A 12,727-nucleotide genomic window follows, 5' to 3' on the forward strand; every position below is an offset into this window, starting at 1 on the left:
TGCAAAACTTACCACCACATGTTATAACATAACAGTATGTTATTATCATGTTATTAGAAGTTGTGACGTTTATAACAAAAGTATTTCTGCATGTTGGAACGTGTGATAATATGTGTCTTGTGTTATATCATCTAAATGTGACCGAGCTGTTTTGATTTGGAGGTATTGCACATTAATTCCCTTTGCCATCCACATGACATTGGCATAATATGGAAAACATGGGAATATTATTAACTATGGGACTTTTTTGTTTTACATGTTACAACACTTTTTGACTTATTAAGGGGGTGAAACAGATGCGCCTCAGTGTAAAACATTACCACCAAATGCATACGTTTTTAAGGTCATTCCATCATGAACAACTTATTTGAATTTCACATGTGACCTGTGATGAGCTGGGTTTTGATTACTTTTTTTTACCATGTTCTTTGCTTTATAAAGTCTGTTTTGTGTTTTGTTGTCTTGTTGCTGCGGTCTTGGGGATTTTTTTAGATGTTTTTCTAGATGAGTCTTCCTTTTTATAAGTTGCTCTTAATAAGAATCTGTTCTTCAGTTTAGTTTTATCTTTAGCCTGTCTGGTCTTTTGTGTGTTCACTGCTTTGCTCTACTTACTGTAAGTAAGATTTAGGTTTAACTTCCAGATTGTCTCGGTTGGTCTCTTGCATTAAACAAAAAGCCTTTTGTTTGCTAGTCTTGCCTCCCAGTCCCCTGCATTCAAGTTCTCAACCTCTGAAGCCTTACAATGATCCTCTAGGTCTCACATGTGAATTTGTATGGGTTTCACATGTGATCCCACAGGCTCCACATGGGAATTTGCATGGGTTTTAGACATTAACACCTTGGATATGATCCCAAACCACATGCTTCAAGGGCAAAAGTACATTTCACATGTGTTCCACATATTTCACTTGTGATTTTAACATGTTTTTACAGATTAGATTTCACATGTGCAAAATCAAAAAGCACGTGTAGCCACATGGACCACATGTGTTTTTGCATGTATGATTTTTTTTTTAAACATATGAATTTTAATATTGCTTAACAAATACTGACTGGAAGCATTGATGGTCTAAAATAAAACATAAAAGTAAAGAAACAGGTAGATTAGGCTTTTTATCCTAAAGATGTCACTTTAGAGAGTTACTGAAAACTCAGGAATTTCTGTTCCGGCATATTAGTCTTATTAGTGAATCATTTCCTAATTATACTGTAAGTATTTTTCATCTTCATAAAAGGTGAACATGTCAAAGAATTGGATTCTCGAGATAAATATTTTGTACGTATCAATTTACCTTTGGATATCATGAGGCAGGTCTTGCCAATTCTTGAGATTTAAAAAGTTCAGTACAGTTTTTTTTTTTTTTTTTTAAAGATCCATAATATGTATAACAAACATCTTTTACTATCAAAAAAAGATTGTGTGGTGAGCAAAGTTTGCTTTATTTTCATTATTATGTTTAAGTGTGATGACTGGGAGGAACAGAAACAAGTCAAAAGAGAAGAAATCCCCAGAACAGCTGATTCTTCCTGTGAAAGCTCTAAACTCTGTGTGCTAATCAGATGGAAAGCCTGACAAAATCCCGAGCTGAAGCGCAGCCGAGCCTCCTTCACGTACTTGACCCGATCGTGGAAGTTTAATCCCATAAAGAATTTTTGCCATCATGTTAAGACATCCAAGTGATCTGAAAGAAAGGCTTGACATGCTATTAGTTGGTCCATTAAAGTGATGCCAAGTTTCCACATGAATACTGTCCTTGTGGATTTACATGAATAGATATTGATGTGTTGAGGTATTAATCCTTCAACACTCTATAATACCTCCTGATATTGAACATTTCTGTTTCTGTTTCTGTTTTAAGGTCACTGTGTAAAGGATGTAAAAGCAAAAAAAATACAGTTTTGTTGGTGTAGAAAAGGATGGAGGGAAGCAGGCCACAGCTTGCACAACTGGAAAATTACAATAATGAAAAAGTTTCTCGTGTTTTCCTTCGAGGCCTCGTCATAATGGGCATTGACAGAGAAACTAACTACCGGTGTAAATTTGCCTCACCGTCAGTGTTTGACGGATGCGGTGATGTAGCTTTATCCAAAGACTTTTGCCTCCTGTCTTTGTCCCTGCGGCGATGGCAGCGGTGGTGGTGGTGATGGTGGTGAGGTCTGTCCTGTCCCTGCTGGACTTGTCCCAGCCCTGCAGAGGAATGAGCCTGACCCACACACTCCAGGTCAAACTCCCTCAGCCCAGCCTCCTCTTGGTGGCATTGAGGGGTCAGGGAGGATGCAGAGCGTTTGATGGGACTCAGGTCAACAATCGGCTGAAAGGGAAAGTGAAGGTGGAGAAAGCGTGTTGAAAAAGTGGAACGGACAGCCGGCAGTGAAGACTTCACCCACATCTGATTTACTTGCACAGAATAGAATATTCACGACTCACAACACACAAACGGTGACCACCATGTTTTACCTAAAGGCCAACATTAAACTTACTGATCTCCAGGTACAGATGTTTGAGGTCTGAGAAGAATAAACACAATTCTGGGACAAAATCTGAGCTCTGACAAATACAAAGCTGTCCTGTCAACTACTAGTTATCTGTTCATTAACAGAGATGAGTCTGAGTTGACAAGGCAGCACGTCAAATGCGCATCAGTTGAATCAGTTTCCACATTTAATATATTGTTTCTGTTTTTCTGATTTTTCTTATATGCACATTTCAAATGATTTTAGATCATTGTATTACTTGTCTATCTACATTCTCAACTGGGTCCCAGCTACTATACAAACAGAATTGTTTTTAACAAAGACAAATTAACGTAAAATAAACAAATTTAAGGGAATACTCCACTGAAACTCTGCTGAAAATGCTGTATGCTTACATAAATACTCATTACTTTTTGACTATATCAGTTTCTTTGCCTCATATTATCATTTATTTAAGAAACCGTATGAACTTGTGAAACTGTTCAACATTTCTGGATTACTTTTAGACCAGCAGAAACGCTTTCTTCACAAAAAAGCGGCCACTAAATATACTCAACAGGTGACTGAAGATCTCTTTATTAAAGTCATATGCACAAATCAGCAAGCCAGATGGATCTAGAAGAACTATGAAGATTAAATTAGTGATTAAGAGTTGGCCTTGCCTAAAACTGTAGCTGATTTTTAAGCACCATCGGTTACCATGGAGCTTGGTTGTCATCGCCCTGATCTCATAAAGTCCAACTGCTACCAGAAAACACATCTACTGACAAGGTTTTTTTTGTTATTTCTTTTAATCACTTTTAGACTTAAGAATCTCATAGATGTAAATCACCATCAGTATAACTCATGTTTGAAACCAATGCTAGGTTTTTTAGAAGTTAAATGCTGTTTTTTTTACTTGCTAAGCAATACATAGCCTTGTTTTAGGTAGTATTCAATTGTTTCTGGCACAAAGAAACAGCAGAAGCATACATACTTTTTTCCTTAAGGAATAAGGTTAAAATATGATACTACAGCCATAATTTTCGTTTTGAGTCTGAGAACGACGTCACTCACCCCACCTAATTCTTCCCTTGTCAAGTGTTTGAGCTACCAGCAAACAAACTGGTAAGACTGTAAAGTGGAACAGCAACTAACTTATGACCCACTGCTACTGCAAGTCAATAAAAAAATAAAGATTGGAAATATAATATTTGTCTGAATACATTTGAGACAATATGGCATTTTTGTTTCAAAGTTAGGCCCATTGGTGCTAAAGAATTAGAGTAATTTTGAAAAGAAAGGACACTATTTCTGAATTAGAAGGTTTTACATTTACAAAAAAAAAACATAAAATTCTTGAAATGTTTTAAAATGAGGAACTGAATTGAATTGAATATACTTTATGTATCCCTTGCGGGACATTTTTTCATCACAGCAATCCAGTGCAAAAATTACAAAGGTTAAAGATTAAATATAACAACAGTTACATGTCATAAAAACACCATGACATCATTTATTTAACAAAAACTACTCCACTATACAAGATTGCAGAAGCAGAAACAAGTGCACCCTATGATTCAACACCTTGTTTGATGTTGTTGGCCTGTCTTTTGGCCTGGTTATGGAGAGAGGTTTTGTATTGCACTACAGTACTTCAGCAAGCCATCATAAAACCTTGATGCTTTTGTTTTTCAGACATTCTTTAGTAGATTTGCTGGTTTTGCCTGAGATCCTTAATTTCTGCCAAACCCTCCAACAGCTGGTGTCACTTTGACTACAGAATACTTTAATATGCAGGAGTTCATGCTGACCCCGTGATTGGTGGAAAACAGCCCCAAGTCATCACCCCTCCAGCACTATGCTCGTCAGTTGGTGTTAGGTGCGTCGTGCCTAAATGCTGTGTTTTTCACCAAATGTCGTAACGTACATTATGGCCAAAAACCTCCACATTGGTGTTTTCTGTCCGCTGGGCATTGCTCCAGGCATCTTGTGGTTGGTTTAGACGCATCTTTGCAAAGCTAAGTTGTTGCTTTCATTTGTTTTTAGGGAGAACAGGTTTCCTCCTGGAAATCATTACCAACAGGCTACACTTGTTCAGTCTACTTGTATATTCATGTACTTAAGATTTAATATGCCAAGTGAGACCCTTTTAAGACACACAACTCTGCTTGACTTGGTTGTAATGGGCCTTCTTAGATTGATAGGCTACAACAATTGTTTGTTTTGGATCACTGACGACATCTTTCCTCCTCTGGCTTTAGCAGTTTACTAGAGAAGTACACTGCCAAAGCTACAGCTTTTATACAGATGTTCTTGTTCACTCTTTGCTGATGATCCGAGCATTTGATCAATAGCACCTGGCTGCTTCTTATCCTTATAACTCCTTATAACTCCTACCCTGCATCTGCGTTTTGACGTTGGTTTTGTTAAACACATAACACTGAGTAAAATGTTGTGCAATTTTGTTTAACAGATGTTATATTTTGTACATTTTCAAAACATTTTAAAAATCTTTGTGTCTTATACGTAAACCTTAAAACTGGAATAGTGTCCATTTTCTTTTTTTTAATGACTATAATTGTTGACAGCCTTTGAGCCATAACTAATGCGTTTCAAGCAGGGTTAGTGTGGCTGTGCTGTTCCACTTATTCCCATCCCATAATCTTTTGTTACAGTAAATATCACAACACTGTAAAAAACAAAACAAAACATACTTATTAAGCCATTTATTTAGTATGGAGTCTTAAAACCTTACCTTTTAGGCTAGTATTCCTGCTGAAAATCTACGATTCTGACTGATTCTGACTGATTCTGACACTATCACTTCAAGAAAAAGCAATATGTACAAAATAGTCTTTCCACCTTTAATTTCAAGGCTGCGAGAGACTTTAAAATCAAATTTGATATCAAATTTGCTTGTTTTGCTTTTTCTTTAGATGTGAGGAAAAATTAGATTTTAAGACTCAAATTTAGAATGAATGAGTAAGGCCAGGTGGGTTTTTAGTGAGAATAAATATCTTAAAGGGGACCTATTATGGCATCTTATACCTATTTTAAACAGGCCTTGGATGTCTTAAAAACAAGCTTTTGATTGTTTTTGCTAAATAAATTAGAAATTCAGCCTCTGAGCCATGTCTGCAGCATCCCATTCTCTAACCTCATTATCTATGCGGGATTCTGAGTGGGCGGGGCTATGATAATGAGGCACTGTGCTGATTGGCTGCCTGAATGACGCGATACACAGCTACGAAAAAAATGGCGGAAGCTCCGGCCGGCGGAGTTACACCTTGTCCTAACTGCATGCGATGCGAGCGAGCGTCAACAACAAAATCTATTCAATCCATCCATTTGCTTTATTTTCTATTGGACTGTCCTAACTGGCCGCGAGCGACACAGTGCTCGCGTTGAAAGCCGGTTGAAAGCGCTGTAGGAAACAGTCATGGATGAGGAATGACTGATCCAGTTAGTTGAAATGAGAAGTTATCTCTATCATACCTCCTCATTTCACTACAAAAACCTCAATAAAGTGGCAGCTGGCTGGAGGGAGATGGACAGAGAGCGTCCGATGTCACGCAGTGCAACGCGATAGTCGGACGCTCTCATGCAGTTACACGGTTTTATAGTTGTGGGCGTGGTTTGCATTTTGGTTACGTAACGAAAATGCGCAGAATATGAACGGCTCGTAGAAGCCACATCACACTGGACGGCTGTACAGACACTGCAGAATTTGGTTGCTTTCCTCCTTCTCTGAGTTGGCAGGCTGAGGGGAAACCACTTTATATATGTTAAAGCAAGAGAAAATGTGTTTTTCATAATAGGTCCCCTTTAAAAGCAGAAAAGCATCAGTATTGTCTCTACCTTGTTTCATAATCGCACGCTCACAGCACAACACGCTAATACACAACTACAGCATTGCATAACACTCATATATATACACATATATATATATATATATATATATATATATATATATATATATATATATATATATATATATATATATATATAAATATATACACATATACATATATACACACACACAACTACATTTGACCAAATTGTAGTTCTGTACTGCTGTAGCTTTTGGCTAAAAGCAGAAAAGAGTGCTAAATACTCTCTGAATACACATACAGATACTATTCCAGGGATGTATGTGTTTAATGAAATATGCAGATGCTGCAAGTATAATGTTTGCTGGCAATTTCATGAACTTATCCAATTATACTAATGAGATGAAGTCTTTTTTTCCCACAATGTTGAAAAATTATAAAATCTGTGATGAGAAAAGCACAACGGTGCAAAAAGACAGGAAAAAACAAGGAAAAGAGGGAAAGGACAAAAGGAGTGTAGAGTAGAAGATAAAGAGAGAGGTGACGCAACAGGTGGTACATACTGCCAGGTGGGTCCCGGGGGCGTGGCGAGGGTGGCTCCGCTATCAGACAGCACGCACAAAAGGAGGTGGGCAAAACATTAGCAGTGGGCATTGGAATTAGACGAAAGGGAAGACAGCAGTGGACAGCGAAGAATTAAGAAGGATCAAGCTGGGGATATTCTGTATTGCCTCGCTGTCTGCAAATCCCATTTACATACAACTTATAACTATAAGAGTTCATTAAAGGAAGTGTCAAACTTGACTGTATACTATTCATGTTCTTCAAGGCTTCCTTTTTGCATTAAAATCAAATGAAATTGTTGATATTAGGCAATCAAGATGACATACAATAAGAATCAAATTCAGCTACATTTAGCATGCCTGCAGAATTATACTTATTATTTAATATATAATGTATTTATGCTGCCAGTGAAAAAAAAGAAAATCAGAAGTCCTTGGTGATTAGTAGTTCTTCTAATATAATAATAATGATAATAATAATAATAATAATAATAATAATAATAATAAATAACCACAACAACAGTGTCTAAATAAGTTATATGACATTATTATTACAACTAGAATCATATCATTCTATGTGGAAAGTTTGCTGAAATATTGTTAGTTTACTGAAATAAAGTAAATACAGAATAACTTCAGCCTGAATAGTCTAAAGAGAGAGGGTGAGAGCATAAAGTGCAACAGAAATATTCAGCAAGCAAATGTATAGAGTCTTTGGAGAGGACAAGGTGACATCAAGAGACAAAAAATAAAACAAAAATAAAACAAAACCAACAAGACAATAAAAACACACAGACACAGTGCAATAGCAAAGCTAAACACACAAGATCAGACATGTCGGATGATCCAGAAACAAAGAAATGATGAACAGAAATATCAGACCTCCACACATTTCAAACAGGAGCAGCTACAAGAGTTTCTTAATATACATAAAACGTCATTAAACTTGAAAAAGTGAAATTCATTAAAACAAACCATTACTGCAATCATGCAAACTATTCTAGTCTGTCCAACCTTATTGTTTTATTTATTGAACAAAAGTTATTCCAAAAAAGGAAGTCATCATTTGGGCAATACTAAGCACCACCCTAATTCAATAGCTCTTTTATCAGAAACAACCTGAAGAAGTCATTTCTTGTATGACTTCATCATCTCCCTCATGGCTGTGGAAGAATCATTTTATCTCACATCATTGCTCCAGTTCGTGCAGAAGTTGGAACATTTCTTTATGCACAGAGCTCTGAAGTTCCTGTAACAGCAGGATCGGGTTAAGGTTTGGGTCGAGGCCATTTTAAAACCTTGATTCTTTTATCTTTCAGTCAGCTGAATGTAAATGGACCTGTGCTACAGATCTTTATCTTGTTGCATAATCCGGTTTCGTATATAGGTATACAGCAGAGTTCATGGTCAAATGCATGACTGCAAGGTGCCCAAGTTCTGTAGCTGCAAAATAACCCACATCATTATCCTACATCACCCTGCTTGGCAGAAAGTATAGAATATCTGCGGAAATGCTGCATTTACTCTTCATCAAACATGGTGCTCAAAGGCTGGACAACTCCACTTTTGGTTTCCATTGGACAATGTTCCTGGTGTCTTTGAGTCTTTCTTGTGCTTTTAAATCTAATTTAGTATATCTCTTCATGAGCCAAGAAATGTAATTGCTTCTGCGTTAAAAACAAATTACCGTATTCAGAATCTAAATAGTTTGCTTTTATCTTGTTAAGAATGACAAGAATTAAGAATTGATTTTTGTTTGTTTGGTTTTTAAATCAGCCAATAACTTCATTGGTGTTGTAGCATCACCAGGATGATTGCTTAAAAAAAGTTTTTTCCATCTGATGTCTTTCTGATAATGACATTAGAAAATAAGTGAAGTAAAGAAAAAGTGAAGTAAAGAACCCCGCCCTCCCTTTTAATTCTGTATTTACTTCCCAATGTAATATCTGAAATTGTCAGGCTGCTGAAGTCAGTGCCAGCTGGCTGAATTCGTGTGGACCAACAGAGAACGACTCTCTCTCAGTCTTTATTTCTCGGCTTTTCCTCTCAGCTTACAGCTGATTTCACTAACAGACTCCCTTTCAGAAACACATCAGCCTTTTCCAGCCCTGTCTCATGTCTCCTGCTTCAGACACTCGTTCTATTATTGAATCAGGAACATCTAAGACACTGTCTGAATTATTCAATGCAGCACTAAGAAAACAACCATGTATGATTTCTTGGTTGAGTAAAACAAGAAGACTGGCGTCATGAGCAGCGTGGAGCTTACATAGTACTCAGCATTGAGCCTGGGTAGAGAGGCTGCTCTGCAGTGGCTCTCCAGAATGGGATATCCCTCTGTGTCTGAGAGATTTTCCACCTGCTTCAGTTCAACCAACTCCTGTAAATGGCAGAAAAGTACATGGAGACACGTCAACATCTTACTTTATAACATAGAAATAAACTGGATTGGATGATAATGTTGTATACCTGGGGTTTTGTGAAATATTGTACATCTTCTGACTGGCCTCTCTGAAGCTTCCTCCGAGCTTTTGGCCTCTGAGCTGTCTGAGAAACATCTCCAGACTGGGAATGCTTTATGACATTTCTCTGGGTTAGTCTGTGAATGAAAATTAAAAAGGTTTCGACTGTTGTGTAGGCGAATGATGTTGAAAGATCGCGGGTCATGTGGAACATGTGTTGGCTCAGGCTTGAAAAATGAAACCTATCTATTCTACCCTCAGTGGTAGAAAAGTTAAAAAGCTGAGAGTTGGGTTTCAAGTTAAAAATGTTTTTAATTTACCAAGAATAGTAATCAAATAAATACAACACAGATGACCGCCATCTCTTCTGGTCATTCCCTCAGCTGATACTTGAGACACGAATCATATTCCTCAGAGGGCGTGTGATAGCGCCATGAAAGGACTGACCAGCACAAGAGCAACATTTCAAAAGGGGACTGGATGCATAGAGACTGTGATGATATCATTTGTAACTTTAAAAAAGCAATCATGCTAGTAGCGGCCCACTCGGCTAGATTGTTGCTGTGTCTCAACGCTACCAATCTTCAAGAGCATTTTAACCTGGTCACTTTTTCAAGCATCATTTTATACAAATATACACAAACAAACATCATACATTAATCCTTTTGGTGATAAAACAAGCATTCTGTTATGAAAATGTATGTCAATTATCTATGTTTTACAATGTTTGTAACTATCATTATACTCACAGCATTACAAATGGAAAAATACTGTGACAAGATGAGTGTTGGAAGCAACTTTTGACCTATTGAATTAAACTAGAAGAGTGTTGGAAGAGGCATTTTTGCCCTATTGAATGTAACTACAAACCGGATTCGGTTGAAGTTGGGAAATTGCGTAAAATGTAAATAAAAACAAAATACAACGATTTGAAAATTCTTCTCCACCTATATTCAATTGAATACACTACAAAGACAACATATTTAATGTTCAAACTGATAAAATTAATTGTTTTTTGCCGAATAATAATTAACTTAGAATTTCATGGCTGCAACACGTCCAGTAGAAGTTGGGAAAGGTGGCAAAAAATACTGAGAAAGCTGAGAAACGCTCATCAAACAGCTATTTGGAACATCCCACATGTGACCAGGCTAATTGGGAACAGGTGGTACCATGATTGGGTATAAAAGGAGCCTCCCCAAACATGCTCATTCACAAGCAAGGATGGGGCGAGGGTCACCACTTTGTCCACAACTGCGTGAGAAAATAGTTGAACAGTTTAAGAACAAAATTTCTCAAAGCAAAATTGCAAGGAATTTAGAGATTTCAACATCTACGGTCCATCATCAAAAGGTTCAGAGAATCTGGTGAAATCACTGCACGTAAGCGCCACGGCCGGAAACCAAGACTGAATGACTGTGACCTTCGATCCCTCAGACCGCACTGCCTTAAAAACCCACATGAGTGTGTAAAGGATATCACCAAATGGGCTCAGGAAAACTTCAGAAAATCACTGTCAGTAAATACAGTTCGTCACTACATCAGTAAGTGCGGGTTAAAACTCTACCATGCAAGGCAAAAGCCGTTTATGAACAACATCTAGAAACACCGCCGGGTTATATGGGTCGAGCTCATGTAAAATGGACTGATGCACAACGGAAAAGTGTTTTGTGGTCTGATGAGTCCACTTTTCAAATAGTTTTTGGAAACACTGGACGTCGTGTCCTCCGGACCAAAGAAGAAGCGGAACCATCCGGACTGTTATCAAAGCAAAGTTCAAAAGCAGCATCTGTGATGGTTTGGGGGTGCATTAGTTCCCATGGCATGGGTGACTTACATTTCTGTTAAGGAACATAAATGCTGAAAAGTACATACAGATTTTGGAGCAACATATGCTGCCATCCAAGACACGTCTTTCTCATGGACGCCGCTGCTTATTTCAGCAAGACAATGCCAAGCCACATTCTGCACGTGTTGCAACAGCGTGGCTTGGAAGTAAAAGAGTCCAGGTTCTCCCCTGGCCCGCATGCAGTCCAGACCTGTCTCCCATTGAAAATGTGTGGCGTATTATGAAGCGTAAAATACGACAGAGAAGACCCCGGACTGTTGAACAACTGAAGCGGTTCATCAAGCAAGAATGGGAAAGAATTCCACATGAGAAGCTAAGAGAATTAGTCTCCTCTCTTCCAAAACGTTTATTGAGTGTTATTAAAAGGAAAGGTGATGTAACGAAGTGGTAAACATGCCCTTTCCCAACTTCTACTGCACGTGTTGCAGCCTTGAAATTCTAAGTTAATTATTATTTGAAAAATAAAATAAAGTTTATCAGTTTGAGCATTAAATATGTTGTCTTTGTAGTGTATTCAAATTAATATGGGTTGAAAAGGATTGTCAAATCATTGTATTTTGTTTTTATTTACATTTTACACAATTTCCCAACTTCAACCGAATCCGGTTTGTACAAGACTGCGATTGATTGTCATAGTAGTAGTCGTGATTGAATCAGATAAACCTTAAAGACGACTGAATGCTTTCAATATGATTGATTTGTAACTATGGAGTACATATATGGCTTACGTCTGTTTTAACTTCAGTAGCCAGGAGGAAGCTGACACTTATGTTAAGCTGCCTGACTTCTCCTTGTATAAGTAATAAGATTGTTGAATCTAACCTCTCTCTGTCTTGTGTCGCATTCTTGCCGCTGCATAGTTGGAGTGCAGGAACAAAATTTCTCCAACACATTCAAACACCTGTAGCGTAAACTTGACTATACTGTAAAATAAATGTTAAAACTGTAATCTAAACCTTTTTGGACCAAAATGTTTGTGAAGTTCTTTTTTCGTCTATCTGTCCATCCCTTACGTTGTGTCTCTCGGGGCTGGGGGCTCCTGTTGCAGTTCTGGCTTCAGCGGAGGAGGAGAAGGTGGCTTGGGGCTGGAGATTGGAGGCTGGACTTCGTGGATGTGAGTGAAGGGCAACACAGGACGAAACAGCGCCCCCAGTTTGTTCTGCAAAACGGAAGCAGTTATTAAGCTTTGCAATTACGGTCACTTTAATTTTTGGCAGGGGTAAACAATTCCTTAAGGGAATTCCTTAACGCTCTTTGCTACAGTGGTTCACCTGAGACACCCCTGAAGGGTTCTGCTGCTGGAGCTTCTTTGCCTGGTTCTGCTTGTAGTAGTCAAAGATCATGTGAGCTGCATAGACCTTCCCCACAGTCAGCTCATTATCTGAGGACAGAGAGAGGCGGGTAAGTGGAGGTTCCTCCACGCAGCCAGCAGATGGTGCCACAAATCCAACAAAGTACAACCCAGCAAGGGAGAAGCGGATGGTTCGGCTGGCATTTCTTGAAGAGAAGTGTGTTGCTGAAAAATGCATGAAGCAGCTTGTACATTGTCTATAATTCAGCCATAAA

The 12,727-nt window shown here is 38.1% G+C and overlaps 1 protein-coding gene across 1 annotated transcript in view; it reads right to left on the reverse strand.

Moving 5' to 3' along the window:
* cacna1bb (calcium channel, voltage-dependent, N type, alpha 1B subunit, b) overlaps positions 1 to 12,727 on the reverse strand; it is a 248,616-nt gene that overhangs the window by 6,882 nt on the left and 229,007 nt on the right. The window contains exons 43-48 of the mRNA XM_061734480.1: positions 12,433 to 12,542; positions 12,175 to 12,320; positions 9,320 to 9,449; positions 9,120 to 9,230; positions 6,851 to 6,889; positions 2,051 to 2,312 (exon numbers count right to left, since the gene is read on the reverse strand). Of these exons, the coding sequence (XP_061590464.1) occupies positions 2,051 to 2,312; positions 6,851 to 6,889; positions 9,120 to 9,230; positions 9,320 to 9,449; positions 12,175 to 12,320; positions 12,433 to 12,542 (798 nt within the window). The remainder of the gene's footprint in view (positions 1 to 2,050; positions 2,313 to 6,850; positions 6,890 to 9,119; positions 9,231 to 9,319; positions 9,450 to 12,174; positions 12,321 to 12,432; positions 12,543 to 12,727) is intronic.

The sequence above is a fragment of the Cololabis saira genome, chromosome 11 (assembly GCF_033807715.1).
Source record: "Cololabis saira isolate AMF1-May2022 chromosome 11, fColSai1.1, whole genome shotgun sequence".
NCBI classification, from domain to species: Eukaryota; Metazoa; Chordata; class Actinopteri; order Beloniformes; family Belonidae; genus Cololabis; species Cololabis saira.